Source organism: Girardinichthys multiradiatus, chromosome 18 (genome assembly GCF_021462225.1).
Source record: "Girardinichthys multiradiatus isolate DD_20200921_A chromosome 18, DD_fGirMul_XY1, whole genome shotgun sequence".
Lineage (NCBI taxonomy): Eukaryota > Metazoa > Chordata > Actinopteri > Cyprinodontiformes > Goodeidae > Girardinichthys > Girardinichthys multiradiatus.
In genome coordinates, this window is record NC_061810.1 from 34,546,642 (window position 1) to 34,562,362 (window position 15,721).

The 15,721-nt window shown below is 37.8% G+C and overlaps 1 protein-coding gene across 1 annotated transcript; it reads right to left on the reverse strand.

The window, feature by feature from the left end:
- Window positions 1–748: 748 nt before the first annotated feature.
- On the reverse strand, window positions 749–14,898 carry tlcd1 (TLC domain containing 1). The gene is made up of 4 exons (XM_047392409.1): window positions 11,799–14,898; window positions 9,973–10,055; window positions 6,415–6,497; window positions 749–4,701 (listed from the first exon to the last, which is right to left on the reverse strand). The coding sequence occupies exons 1-4, from the start codon at window positions 12,002–12,004 to the stop codon at window positions 4,297–4,299; spliced, it is 777 nt and encodes a 258-aa protein (XP_047248365.1). The 5' UTR covers window positions 12,005–14,898; the 3' UTR covers window positions 749–4,296.
- Between the last annotated feature and the right edge of the window lie 823 nt (window positions 14,899–15,721).

Below are 15,721 nucleotides of genomic sequence, written 5' to 3' on the forward strand. Positions count from 1 at the left end.
TTCTACTCCAGACTCAGTCCACTGCTTCCGCAGGTCCCCCAAGGTCTGGAATCGGCCCTTCTCCACAATCTTCCTCAGGGTCCGGTCACCTCTTCTCGTTGTGCAGCGTTTTCTGCCACACTTTTTCCTTCCCACAGACTTCCCACTGAGGTGCCTTGATACAGCACTCTGGGAACAGCCTATTCGTTCAGAAATTTCTTTCTGTGTCTTACCCTCTTGCTTGAGGGTGTCAATAGTGGCCTTCTGGACAGCAGTCAGGTCGGCAGTCTTACCCATGATTGGGGTTTTGAGTGATGAACCAGGCTGGGAGTTTTAAAGGCCTCAGGAATCTTTTGCAGGTGTTTAGAGTTAACTCGTTGATTCAGATGATTAGGTTCATAGCTCGTTTAGAGACCCTTTTAATGATATGCTAATTTTGTGAGATAGGAATTTTGGGTTTTCATGAGCTATATGCCAAAATCATCCATATTAAGACAATAAAAGACCTGAAATATTTCAGTTAGTGTGCAATGAATCTAAAATATATGAATGTTAAATTTTCATCATGACATTATGGAAAATAATGAACTTTATCACAATATGCTAATATTTTGAGAAGGACCTGTATTTTAAAAGGTTGTTCCAGGTAAAAAGGCTTCATATGTTGGTTGGGCAAGTTTAGCGGTGTCACGTTTGTTATGGTAGTTACTGGTCATCTTTTTTAGCTTTCACAAACAAATAGAAGCACAGAAAGAAATCATGACCCCTGTGATTTTAAACACTTTTTTATTCACTCAATGATTCGAAAGACAGGTTTGCTATAGATACTTTAATACAAGATAGATTTACATTATTGTGCTCATGGTCAAGTGAATTAACTGTTTGTAGCAAATGTCTAATTTCACTGCAAATTTCTTTGCTTCATTTCATTGTATAGTAAATGTAGATTTATTGTATTCTCTGCTTATTTTCAAAAGGCACTTTGGTGTGAAGGCACTATGGCACATGTCAAATGCACGTGAGCTCTCTCTCTGCTTTCTTTTCTTGGCATTGTTTGAAATTGAAAATGAAGTTTACATTGATCCGCCACAACATTATGACTATTGACTGGTAAAGTAAGTAACAGGGCTCATTTTGTTATACTGGTATATTCTGTTGCATCCCGCTGATTTAATACTTGCAACGTCCTTATGCCTTTTTTGAAATAATTAAAAAGTTCTATTGCTATGTCCCAGGATCCTGCTCTGCAAACACCCTCAGATGTTCATTGTTCCTTCCATGTTTCAACTCCATGAGAAAGACTCTGTGTTAGGAAGGTGACGGCCTAATGTTGTGTCCGGGCAATAAACTTGTCAGTAAATATTTTACTGTCATCAGGAGTTATGACTATGGGAATGATAAAGTCCACTTACAGACAACAGACATGTAAATCTTTAAAAAAAAAAGCATAAAAATGTATGTACACTTGAGCACAATATTTACAATTGCTTTACATCCATTTCTGAGAAAAGAGGAGGAAGAGGAGACACATTTTGATCTAAATCTTTAAAAGTTGATCATCTCAAAAGTATCATCATTATCCGAACCAGCAAAAGAGATACACAGTGTATGACCACACATGGTTGTGCTGCTGCCTGCTTGATATAAAGGCTTTTTCAGGGTTCCGGATTAGCATCTGTCAGACGGCAGGAAAATCCAGCTTCAGCTCCACTAGAGTCAGATACCAACAGATTTTATGACAGAGCCATAAAAGGACCACAAATGATCCTGCATTACAGTGTTTTAAGCAGTTCAGTTGGTCCTGGGCAACTCAGACCTGTCCAGCATCTCTTCAGCCATGAATAAAGCAATGACTTCATAGAGACAGAAGGATTGGTCCACACAATTACACAATATTAACATGTAAATCCAGAAAGTTCCAAATGTCAACATTAGTCAAAATCATCTAAAAAACAAAACGATTTATTCCCATGCAGACGTAAAATATATTGAAACATACAGTATAGTGAGTTTGCTGTACAAAAGCAACAGACAAAACACAATTACCCATTTCAATTACATGTACTAAAGTAAATGTAAATATACTTCAATGAATAAGTTTAACATTTCCAGAAAATATTAGCATTCCGGCAGCAAGTAATACAAAAATTACAAACAATTTCGGTTCCTCTCCTGTAAATACATCTAGCATCCATTTAAAATAGCATGCAACAATCCACCTGACGCAAACATTAGCAACATCACGTTAAATAAGAAAATCCACCAAGCACCTTTAGAGGATAAATTGTTCTTTTGTCTGTAATTCTTATATGTTTTGAATTTTTTGCTTGAATTATTATAAAGGTTTGATGCTGAGAGTTTACTGAAAATATCAATACCATTCTCATGTTTGTAGGCTAAATAGAAGGCTAGCTTGTAGCATTTAGCCTGGAAATTAACAGGAAAACATTGATTTGTAAAAAGCAACCAAAAGTAATTTATCATCTTCTTTAAACTCACTACCTGACACATTAACTACATTTCACTAATTAACATCATATCAAAAAGTTAAAAGGAAGTTTTTTAGGGAAACGCTGAGCAAACTTTAGCTTGCTTGATATCTGAGCGTATAAATGCTAACAATATCAGGAATACAATACTTTTTTTTAACTTATTCTAAAATGTATAATAAAATAAATTACTTGACATTTTGGAAACATTTATAGCTGATCAAAAACTGTAAAGTTCGTAAACTTAAGTCATACTGGCTTTGTTAGGTACAAACTTTCATTCACTCACTGATATTGTGTTCACTGTATAGAGGTCAAAATAGTAGATACAGTCATTGTTTTGCACTTTGAGCTCTACTTAAGTGTCACTGTACTTAAAAAGTATAATACCTGGTGCAATACTGGTATACAAAATATATTACATATTTACTGTTAAGACTTGATGTAAAATATTTAAATATTTCGATAGGACACATTTTCTTACTAATCTTGAAAACCTCTTGACCACAGCATGGCAGACAATTAACTGGAGAGTAAGAGTTCCAGGGTAAATATAACCATTTAGAAAAATCACAATACTTAGCTGTAGATGCTAAAGTTAGCATGTTAATGTTAACGTTACAAAGCTCAGTCAAGTAAGGCAACACTATTACACAGTTCTATTTCCATATTATACAAAGTAGTATACAACCTTTGTGTACTACTTTGAGGTTACTACATACCATACTATACAGTGAGCCAAAATAGAGGACAATTCTGTCAGAGCTATGCTACAGATTATCAAGCTGAGACCAAATACTTATACATCCTTGTCCATGTAAGGCCAAGCAAGAAACATCCATTTACTTCTCTAAAGCTCAAAGGCTAATGTGTTTTTTTTTATTATTGTTTTGTTTTCTCTGATCAGTGTCCTTCCACTGAAAACAAAATGGTAAAAGGTGTGTGTATTTTGTTCTTCTATGGCTCAGAACCTGGTTATTTCCATTCCATGTATTAATATAAATGGGAATCCACTTGTATGTTCTTTGTATTTAGCTTACAGACATGAGATGGTCATCATTTCTTTTCATTATTAAATAATGCCTTTTACAAAGCACTGAACTATGACTACCATGACTGTTAACTTTAAAGTTGGCCTTTATCAACTCTATACACCATCAGGGGATCAAAATAAAACAGAAATCACTGTTCATACAAAGCAAAATAGACTGCTTGTTGTTATCTTTTAGTCAATGTTATGTCACTTTAAAACACCCCTTCCCAAAAGCCCATCTTTCCCTCCTTCTTATGTAAGTATACGAACCATTAGCACACAGTGCTTATATGCAAAGTTAATGTTAAATCCCATTCAGTGCTATCACTATCTATCCTGGTCAGTATAATTAATTATTTAGGTACTTTTTAGGTAAGTTAGTCAGAATAATTGGTTTTCAGTAGCTTGAAGCATGAGTCCTGCCAACCTTACCTAGTACCATGTAGTAGGACAGTGATTAAGAGACATACTGATCACATTTTTACAAACTATTTAAGAACACATTTCAGATATTCAAACTGATAAAACATTGTTCAGTATGCTAAAACCTTACAATTTCAAGGGTTTGTCAGTTTTTACTTAAACTAGTGTTACATTTCATTAAAATGTCCTGCTTTACAATTTCTGTGGAAAGCAGCACCTGAAAAATGTGGCATGTTGTTCCTCCAAATGTTGGGAGTTTATCCTTTGGCAGTGAATCTGTTGTTACGAGAATTGTGAGTGTGAAAACATAAAACAATCTGTGAAATTCTCTCTTAAATAAAAACATGGTGCAGTCCTGTCAACCTCTCCTGGTCAGTCACTCAGAAACTTCTTGGTGTTGTTGTTGTGGGTGCCATTCTGTCCTACGTAGCTCTTGCTTCGGGGAAAGAAGTCAGCACGCAGCAAGCGGTAGAAATAAATCACAATCATGATATTCATTACCATCATGGTGACGAAGAAGTATCCGCCATGATCCAGCCAGGAGTAGTTGTGGACGATGTACCAGGTGAGGTAGAACTGGGTGCTTAGACGAAACAAGACGTAGGTGAAGAGGTTGGCGAACTTATTGATGTGGTACATTGAGGAGGACTGAAAGTCGGCCAGCTTCAACATCAGCCGCAAGTGCAGGGTGACGCTGTTGACCTCCACGAAGAGGGCAATCAAAGCCCCAGCGATGTAGAGCTGAGTGTAGAGGGCGTACAGGAAACACCAAATCACCTGGAGACAGAACATTATGGTGAAGATGATTGAACCAACTCACAGCTAACCCTCTGGTTTGTTTTAGAGCCTCACGATATGTTGAATCGCAAACAACATCGCAATAATAATAGTGTGTACCAATGCTGAAGATCACAGACTGGGGACATTGTCTAGTGTTAAAGAAAGAAAAGTGTCAGAAAAATCTGGGTAAATTGTAGTTCACTAATATTTAACATATTTTTCAGTAAAACCACATTTCTATATTAAAATGTAGGTCTGTATGGTGCTTACTATTCATGTGCAAGGAAAGGGTCTTAAAAATGTCTACCAAATGTTTACACACCCATCAAATTGATGTAAAAAAAAGTGAACCATGTTTAATGATTTCAGAGCATTTTCCACATTTACTGTGACACATGTTCTGTACAATTCAACTGAAAAATAAAAATGCCATCTAACAAAATGTAAAAATAAAAAGGCTGGTTTTATGCACGTTTTGATTCAATTTCAAAATTCTGTCTTCTTGGGTACCAACTGGGTATCAACTATATTTAATCTGATGAACCTGAAATGAATTTCAGAAGTCCTAGTGAGGTTACAAACGATAAAAAGAATCTTGTTTTATAAAGGTATCAGTCAGAGGAAGAATAAAAAAAAAAAAGATCCACAGCAATACATTAAATATGGGACAACAGAGCCATTGCAAACAATAGATGTTTCACCAGAATTTATGAAAAAAATGCGTTTATTAATTATTGGTACCTCTAATAATGCCATTAAATGTAACTGAAGCATTTTTTATTTTATGCCAGAGTGGCATCTTGGAGTCATCAGGTCTTCATATTAACCATTTTGTATTTTCTAAACGCCAACCAGTTGTTTGAGATGCATGCCAGGACTTGGATGGCTCTGTCCCACCAAGTCCTTGCATGCTAAATGCTACTGGGACATTAACCGGAACTATGTGCTTTGGTCAGATCAGACTTTGTTGAGCTTTTAGGCAACAGACACTCCAGGTGGATTTGGTGTGAAACAATCAATGAAAACTGTATGTGAAAGGCAGCTCACACTCAATGTTAACTAGGGTGGAGGATCTATGATGCTTTGGGCCTGTTTTGCTCCAAAGGCCCTTGAAACCTTATTAGTGTACAAAGCATCATGAACTATCTGATATAATAATAAATTGTAGATAAATATCTATTGGCCAAAGTGGATGTACAACAAATTAACAGCAGGGTCACCAATAATTAGGCTACCACTGATTTTGTTAAGTATTATTTCTTAAAGCTGGATTTTTCTCCAATAAATAAATATGCTCATATTAAAAGTTGACTTTTGAATTTTTCAGTGTTATATTATTCAATTGCAGTAAAAGATGAATGTATTACATTTACTAGATTTACATTTTGATTAAAAGTGATTTTAGTGCTCATTGATATTTATAGCTCGTTGAAAGAACATTTAGCAGGATAAAGGTCCAGTAACGTTTCTGCATCAGTGGAGAAATATTGTCAGAAATATGGGAAATAAATCTCTATATGACTCTTCAGTCCAACTTCAACTCTTCCCGTCCTATTCATCTTGTGAACCTGTTAAAAGCACCGCACACCTTGATGTTATCTTACTGTTGCTGATTGAGTGAGCTTCAGTCTTGTGACTCAGATATTCCGTCTGAACCAGAAATATCAGCTTGAATGAGTTAAAATGAAAGCACCTCCGCAAGCATCTTACCATCGCGTGATGGAGTAAGAACTCCCACGATCCTCTGGCGTGTCCCGTCAGAATGATATCACCTGCATCCTGCACAAAGTATCCTGAGACAAAAGAAGTCATGATAGATGAGTTAAATATCTATTGCAATTATTTAATAATAATCAGCAGCGTGTCATAAGGAGACTGCTGTAAACGTTTAGATCTTTGCCTATCTTTTGTTTTAGTTTGAGTTGTTACGACAGGTTACACTCTCCTTGTTTAAAAAGAATCATGGAACAAGTTTTAGAAGAGTTTGACAAAAAACAAATGAATATTTCAGAGTTTACGAAGTATACATACACCCTCTGGTTTACTGAACAAATTAATGTAGTAAGATGCAAAGATGCTGATTGATTTCAAGGAGTAAGGATGTAAAATTTAAATAAGTGACACCTCAATGTCTCACTATCCCGATCAACGACAGGCGATATGTTTAAAAATGATATGTTTGATAAAAACTGCTATGCTTTTGCAGAAATTGTCACATGCACCACTGATTTCTAACCTCTGACATGATTTAAAATGTGTTGTACACATATTGAAAGATGTTTTTTTTTTATATTGTAGAATCAACAGAAAGAACAAAATCCGGTGTGTAACAATATTATGTGTTTTGACATTATATGTCTGCAGAATTTATCAGATCTTAACCAGATTAACTCGTAATGCAAAGATATAAGATGTAACAGCCAGGACAGGAAAGCAAAGACTGAGAGCTTTCAGATCTAAGTAACCTTAAAAGAAAACAGTCTGGGTTCTTGGAATTGGCTTTCTCTGCATAACAAAAATGACATGTTTATGACCTGAATATCAGACAACTGTGGTGTGCACATTCCGTTGTTTTATGACAAGCTGACTAATTAATGAATCAAGAAATTATTTGGCGGATTACGTGATAATCATATTCATTTTCCTTCCAGCTTCCTTCTGTGCGGTGTAAATGTCATCATCCAAACACAATAATTCAATGTAAGCGTCATGTTCTCCTTTCATTAAAGCTCTGCGGTTATCTAAAGGCAGGAGAGCCCAAATCACAAAGTTATCCACACATTGGAACATACCTCAGCAGGACCTGCAGCTCTCCAATTTGGTCACACTTGTGGTGTTTAAAATTTTCATAAAAGGACTGAAAAATACATCTGGAGGCACCTGTTATTGTTATCTTGTTATGAAATTCCTCTGTTGATATTGTATGGCATTGATCTTCAGACGTGTTTAGTGGATTGTATTTTTACTGTTTTTATTTTTACTGTCGATTTATGTAACAGGTCTCTCTTTTAAATGAGACCATAAGTCACAAGAGACCTTCTTGGATAAATAAATAAAAATAAAAAAATGTATTATCCTTTTATTTCATGGAAAATTACAGGCAGATTAGAGTTTGTTATGTCAAGCTCAAATCCATTGCAGGTTTTTCAGCTTTTACTAAAGCAACACAAATAGGGAATCAGAGTCATTTGTCAAACATCAGTAACTTAATGGCTCTCATGTCACTGAACAGTAACATCATGTCTGGAAGACTTTGTTTTCCAAAAAATTGTATCCACTGGATAATTTCAAGGCTAAAATCACTGCTGACCAGAAAAAACACAGAGGCTCATCTCACATTTGCCAAAAAAGCATCCTGCTGATTGTCAAGACTTTTGAAACAATATTCTGTGGAGTGATGAACTTTTTGGATGTGCACATCCTGTCACATCTGGCCACCTTATAAAAAGAATATCATACTTATAGACTGGGGCTATCTTGCTTCTTAAGGAAGGATGGGTAGTTGTTGCCACTAAGGTTGGAAGAAACAATTAGGTTTAGGGGGGTAATAACTTTTCACATAGGGACATGTTAGTATAGCCTCTGTTCCTTAATTTATGAAAGCATCATTTAAAGTCCCCTTTTTGTATTTAATCAGGTTATCTTTGTCTAAAAAATAACATTCAATGATCAGGAACATTTAGCTATTGGCAAAAAGCAAAACCTCAAGAAATCTGTAAGTGGGCACACAATGTACTGTTTTTGTTTTAATACGATTGGATAATGTTTTTCTTTCATTTTATTATTTTTGTTTACATACCATGAAATACTAATAGTTTTACGCAAGGTTATCATACCATGAGAAATTGATACTTACCCATGCATGGCAAGAACTCACCAAAGCATATCTTTTTACAGGATGATTTTGAATATTATCACCCTACGTTTCATCCAGAGACATGAGGACTCCGTGACTGTTAAATTCCTCAGATAGGGGAGTGAAATGTCTCTTGTCATCATCTTCCAGACATGCAAACTAAACAGTTCTTATTTGGTTCTTAAACTGACAGCATGATTCAGCTGAAATGTTTCCACTGCCTGGAAATGTTTTTATGAGTGCCAGACTGAGATGAGCATAACACACTAACAGCAGCCCTGTTACAATGCATCAACTTCAGGTAACTTGACTCTTCTTTTTTCAACTTCTCAAACGTACAGACTTGATGCATCTCTTTCTGTGCAGTGCCTTGCAAAAGCCTCCATATCCCTTACACATTTTGCAACAACACAACCAAAAACTTCACAGTGTTTTGTTGAGATTTTGTGGGATAGACCAACTCATAGTAATGTAAAACTGTGAGATGCATGGATGAGAAATGATAATTGGTTTTCACAAATAAAAATCTAAAACATGGGCTACAAATTACAAGGGTTTTGAGGTACATCTCTACCAGCTTTACACGTCACCTTGGATGGAGAGCATCAATCATCAATTATATAGTTTTGCCCAAGATTCTAAACTAAATTTAGGTCTGGGCTTTGACTGAGCTCTTCTAACACAATGCATGTGTAGGGTTGTTGTCCAGCTAGAAGATAAATCTCCACCCCACTCTCAACTCTTTTGCAGTCTCTAGCAAGGTTTTCTTCTTAGATTCTCCTGTGTTTAGCAGCATCCATCTTCCCATCAACTATGACTTAATTCCCTGTAACTGCACAGAAGAGGCAACCCACCAGCATGATGCTGCCATCACCATGTTTTACTAGGAGGATAATCTGCATCTTGGTTTTCTATGGTAAAATTGAAACAGAACTTCTTTTCTAGATAGCTCAGATTCCCAACATTTGTCGTCTGAAGGCACTTAACACAAAAGGTCAGATTTCTAAAGTGAATAAGTAATAACTGTACCTCCAAGCTGAGCTATTCAAAGCTTGAAATATTTTGTTTAACCTAACCTTGTTCCCTAATGTTCTCTGACAAACCTCTGAGGCTTTCACAGAACAGCTGGATTCATATTGCGGTCACATGTGGACTGTATTAACTAATAGAGTTACCTTAAGACAGTTGTTTGCAGTGGTTTTTATTTTGGGCATTATTACTTGTTTCGTCATTTATTTTCATCACACAATCATATCCTACTTTGTTGGTCCTCCCAAAAAAATAAAAAAATAAAGAAATACATTGTTTATGTTTGTAATGTGACAAATCTGAAAAAACCTAGAAGTGATATCAATATTTTTTCAAAACACTGTGACATTTATTACACATAAAACTGACATGTGTTTACTGACCTGTGGAGACGCAGATGAGCAGGTAGGACAGAGGTGTGTGATATTTATGGATGTTGCTAAGCGTCTCGGGCCAGATCACCACACTGGAGAGAGGGATACACAGTATGGATTAATGGCTCTGAATATTCACTTGAGTCAGACAAACACTGGCTCATTTAGGGAGAGAAAATCCAGACTAAGCAGAGACATCAGTAAGTAGGGTCTTTTAAAACCTCCCCAACCAACACAGTGCTGCTTTTAGCAGATGTTTTTGCACCAGCTTTTTGTCACGTACAAAATTACACCATGATAAATCATTACTTAAAAATGTCCACACTTGATGAGAGATTATTCCATTAGACTTCAACTGAAAAACATAATGATCTGTCCAAGGGAAATTTTAAAAAGGTGGTTGCATACATGTGCCAAACCCTAAACTAATACTCCGTGGAAGCGCCTTTGATTCAATCCCAGGATTTGGTTTTCATTGGTACAAGTTCTTGACTTTGCAATATTTCTCCACTCTGCCTTGCAAAGGTTTTCCTAATCTCATTTACGCAGCCCTCTTCAGGTGAGCCTGCATATTTTCTGTCAGATTTAGTTTTTTTGTCACTTCTTGGCAGCCTCCCTGACCAATTTCATTGTTGTGTTTTCATCCATTTTGGAGAAGCTCCACTTTTCGTATTGCCAATTTTTACCCATATTTTATTAAATTGTTGATGACTTTCTTTACTGTGCAGCATCATCAAAATGTATTACTGTTGTTTTTCTGTACCCTTCTCCTGACTGATACCTTTGTACAATGATATCCATGAGAGCCTATAGCCTCTCTGCAAACTCTAGCTTTAGCTAAAAGATGTAAAAGACCAAATCTCTTAAAGTTCCTACTAGGGCAGCTGAACTTTCAGGTTAATCAGATTCACTATGATTGATGTGAAGTATTTACCTAAGAAGAGTAAAGGCTTAGATTAAATCAAAACATGCTTCAACAAAGTTTTAGTTTGTTGAAGAGTGTGCATGCTTTTGAAATTAGGTTATTGGACCGTTTTTTAATTTCACATGAACTGAACAGGATATGTGGCATATTAAAAGTAGGGAAAGGTTTGAAATAATTTGTCATGGTCTAGTTTTTTACACCATAAAAACCTTGCATTTGAACAGGTTGTCTACGCTTTTCAGAGGCACCATTTGATTATTTTGCCTGACATTTTCTAGAGAACGTGTGTCTTGAGTGCTAAAAAATGTATCTCCTTTCATTTTATTCCTTACATACCAATGTTTTCTGTGAGTGCCTCTCTATGTAAACATCTCACAACGAAAGATGTATTACAGATTCATTCCTTCATATTTCTGATCCAGAAAGCAGGTAGCAACCGAAAATTAAAGGATCTATGATCCTTTCTACCAGCTCTTAATGTCAAAAGATGAGTCATTACCCCGCCCCTGAAAAAACTGTCTCTCCAAATGCTTTCACAATAAGCTAGCAGGTTTTTCCAGTTGAAATTTGTTTTCATTCTGTCTGTGGTTCAGAAGTGAAAAAAAAAACATGGGTAGCTGTGCATTAATTCAGCAGCAGAAGCAGGAGTAAGAGCTGTGTCCACACTGTACACCGGCATGTCCCTCCCCACCTAAGAATGCCATTGTCTCTCCTCCATCCCTCACTCAGTCTGAACATGCCCTACTTCTCCTGGCTGCCACAGACTGTCACTGCTGCACACGCACATTCTCCCACACATTGTGCATCATGTGAACCGTGAATAGACAATGCCACCCCAGTGTGAAATGGGGGATGGATGGATGCATGGATGGATGGGGGAGGCAGCTGTCTGCTCTGGATGGACACTCACCAGGTCAGGGCCCAGGTGCCAGTCAGCAGCGAGTGCACCATGGACACTGAGAGGTTCTTCCACTTCCAGGAGCGGAAGGCGTCCTGCTGCACCGCCTTCGGGACGGGCAGCCTCTGCAGCAGCTGGTGGGCCACTCTGAACAGCAGAGAGCAGACCAGGACCGACAAGCCAGGGTGGCTCTTCAGCACCGGCAGCAGGGCCTCCATCCTCTTCTTTCCGCCCCTTCTCCTCTATAAGCAACTGCTGCTGTCCCACAGAACCTGTTTTTTCAAGATAAGACGGGTTTCTCCGTACGTTATGGGAGCGTTGTGCACACCGGGGGGTCTGCAGGAAGAGGAGAGGGGGATGGAGCTGCAAATCACCGCAGAGCTGATGTTCGGCTGATGCTGTCGGGTTCTTGGTCTCGCGTTTTTATGCACAGGTCCAAATCCCGGTCCAGCAGGGGGATTCTGTGTCTGATCATTCCAACGGGAAGGTGTTTTTCTTCACGCTGCGCCTCATAAACATGATGTGCGGCTGCGATCAGCTCGGCTGTCTGTGAAGAACAACGGAGGAAGAGGAGGAGGGGAGGAAGGCGATGCAGTGGGTGGTGTCTCTGCTGCTCCCTTAGTTCCCAGAAACAAGGAGGGGCAGACACACCGCCACTATGTAATGCATTGAGCAAAAGCCAGAGAGCCAGGACTGCTCCTGAAATGTGATTCAGAGATATGCTTTTCAGAAATAACAAATGGCTGCGGTGATCGTGGCCGCATGCGACGCGCTAACTGGATTTTCTCATCAGAGACCAGTAATTATAGCAAATAGGTGATTAAGCGGTTTTTAAATTTTCCACAAAAAACGATTATCATTTTTCCTATGAGAAGTGAACACTGCAGAGACCTTAGCCCCTAAATATCAGTGAGCGGTGATAAGATAAGCAACAAGGGCAGATATATTTAATTAAGGCAGCAAAGACATAATTAGAAAAGGCCACAGAATCATACATCCATAACAATCCCCCTGTTGAGGTGGGAAGAACCCACCTCACATCAATCAATGTGTCTAGTGTATATGGTCCTAAGCTAGAATATGGGAGGCCGTTCCTTCCGTCCGTCGCATAACTCCGTCCCCCAAACGGCGTGCCATCTCTCTGGTAACTGCCTGCAGCCCTCAGTGTGTGCACCCCCTCTGTTTCCCATAGAACAGACCTGTCATGTGTGTCTGAAATTTAAATGATTAAAACATCGCAAATAGATGATAATGCCCTGTTGAAAAATGTAAAACAACAAAAATAATAAAAAGCTAGAAGCACAGCGGAAATGAGCAGCACAATGTGTATCAGTATATTGTAGATCCTGAATTGTAAACCCTGTTCAATTATCTATTGCAGTCGTCTGGTCCTCCTCCTCTTAGCACAGTATCATAATTTCTCCAGCACTTTGGTTTGGTTCCATGGGATCCACATCATCGCTTGTGCTTAAATATTCAGTGGACAACACCAGTGTGGTCTAGCACCACATCCATTTGATATCCTGGTAATCTCAAACCTCTGGTATCACTGGAACCAATCGCACGATCAATACACCTGAGGATGAGAGCTGGAATACACGTTGCACAACAGCATACATAAACTGCGATCACCCCAACAGTCAGTGAAGTGAATATACTCACCAGTAGGTTTCCCCCTTTTCCAAACCATGTCTCAAACAATTTTGTGAATTGTTCATCGATTCCTGAGTGTGATTTTAATTCAATGGACAGTGATTGCAAGTCATTTAGGGCCTTCATTAGAGATCCATCAGGTGCTGTAATTTTTGAGAATAAATGAACAACAAGCCTCTCTAAAAACATCACACAACCCTTATTTTTTCCTTTTTGCTAGAATCATATCCATAGCTATTGTAATTTGACAAGAAATAATTTCAACATCCCGTTTACACAGCCTTCAGCTGTCACTCCTGTTTTGCCTTGGTGTCATTTATAAGATTAGAATTCGTTCTAATAGGAAGCAGTTTGTATTCTAGCAGACATATCAAATTTAAAAACACGTTTTCTGAAAGGTTCCCCCTGACGAAGTGGGCCAATCGGTGTCAGGGCATCCTGGATGGGGAGGGAAACCAGGGCACAGCTTTCCTGTCCAGTCAATAGCAATCATTATTAATCATTAAAGCAATTATTCCCCACAAATCAGTTCTGTTCAGCACAAGTAAAAGTTCAAGGCCTTGTATCAAGTCAATTTACAATCCAAGTTACAAACATCATCATCTATAAATAAATAACCCAGAAACACACAGGAAGTTATAATTTCTTTTCATGAAGTTATTCGAATTGATTAAATAGCTGAGCACTCCTTTAACCCTTCATGCAGTTTATTCCACAATTTCCCACATTCAGAGAAATAAACTTTTTTTTTATTTCAAATTTACCAGGACATACTCCTTCAAGCTTTAACCCGACAAATAGAATTTTTATTGATTACTTCTTTATCACGTTCCCTCTGTTGAAGTAACACAGCCCACTCAAAATGTATGAAACAGGTTCCACATAATTGTATTTTGTTAGTTGAAAACAAAAAGATGAGTTAATCTTACCTTTTGACGTTATGGTTTCTGGAATAAATTAATTTAGTTTCACAAGCACATTTTTCATGTGTTAGCTGGAAATGAAATGTTAAGTCAAAAGATATTCAATCGAACCTATTCATATGTTCTTCCTCAGGTGCTTTCTGATTTCTCTGAGGTTTCCTTTGGCGGACGTCTCTCCCTTCCTGCTATATGATCTGCTTACCTTAGTTTTGCCCTCATCCAGAGTTTGTTTCTCCCGTTAGTTCTTTGGTTAGAGCCTCCTGTGTGTTATGAGACAAAAACTTCACAGCAGATTAGAATAGTTGAACATGTCAGTTGCTCTCTCTGTGATCCAGACTGGGTGCACACCCTGACTGAAGAGAGGAGGTGAAAGGTCAGGGTATGGTTCTTCCTGTCAGCAGCTCATGGGGAGTTAAACCAATGAGCTCAGTGGGTGATGATCTGATGTAAAACATCACCAAGGGCAGCGCATCTTCAGCGCACTTCATTTTTGTATTACTTTAGCCAAATGTTCTTTGATTGTGTGATTAGCTCTCTCAGACAACCTGGTGAAAGTGTCAAGCACATCTCTACATCCTTTCACTCTGTTGTCAGTACCCATAAAATCAATAACAATTCCCTTTAGGGCTTGTTGGGAAACAGGAAATGCTCCAGTACCTGTTTTCATGAGAATCTTATATGTAGATAACGTAATAAAGTCATCTTCTCAGCTTTAACCAAAAATCATATTTCTATTGTAACCCAGTTAGTTGCTTCTTCATTGTCCGTTAACTAGTAGCCAACATATGTACAAACCGTTGCTTTCCATAAAAATGTTTTGAAATCATCCCCAAAACAAAGTATTTATATCATTTACCATGAAGGTGTCCAGTGTTTTGGACAACCTACTTTTCAAGCACATTAATAATTTGATTATATCTACCTAAATTAGACCTTTAGGGTCCTTCCCCGTAACCTCTAACCCCAATACTAAAAAAAAAGTTATTTGCATATTCTGTACAACCTTAATCATACCATTATTTAGTTATTCATTCCTGTTAAACATTTGATCACTATAACCCGTCATTCTTTCCCAATATATCCATTTCCATTTCCCATCCTATGATTATTATTATTATTTCTTTTTGTTTTCTCTGAAGTCTAAAGGTCAGTCAGACAAACATTTCAGACGAACATTGAAACAGAAATTTAGGCAAACACTTAAGACACACCACACATGCCGGCTTCGGCCTCCCCTCTTAAAGAAGTTTGCTGCCAAATCTTTTACCATCAAATTATTCAACCAGAACCCTATGGCAGAATGACTGGTCGTATTTGGTTCTGTTCCCATCCCAAAGAGAATTTAGATCCAATTTCACC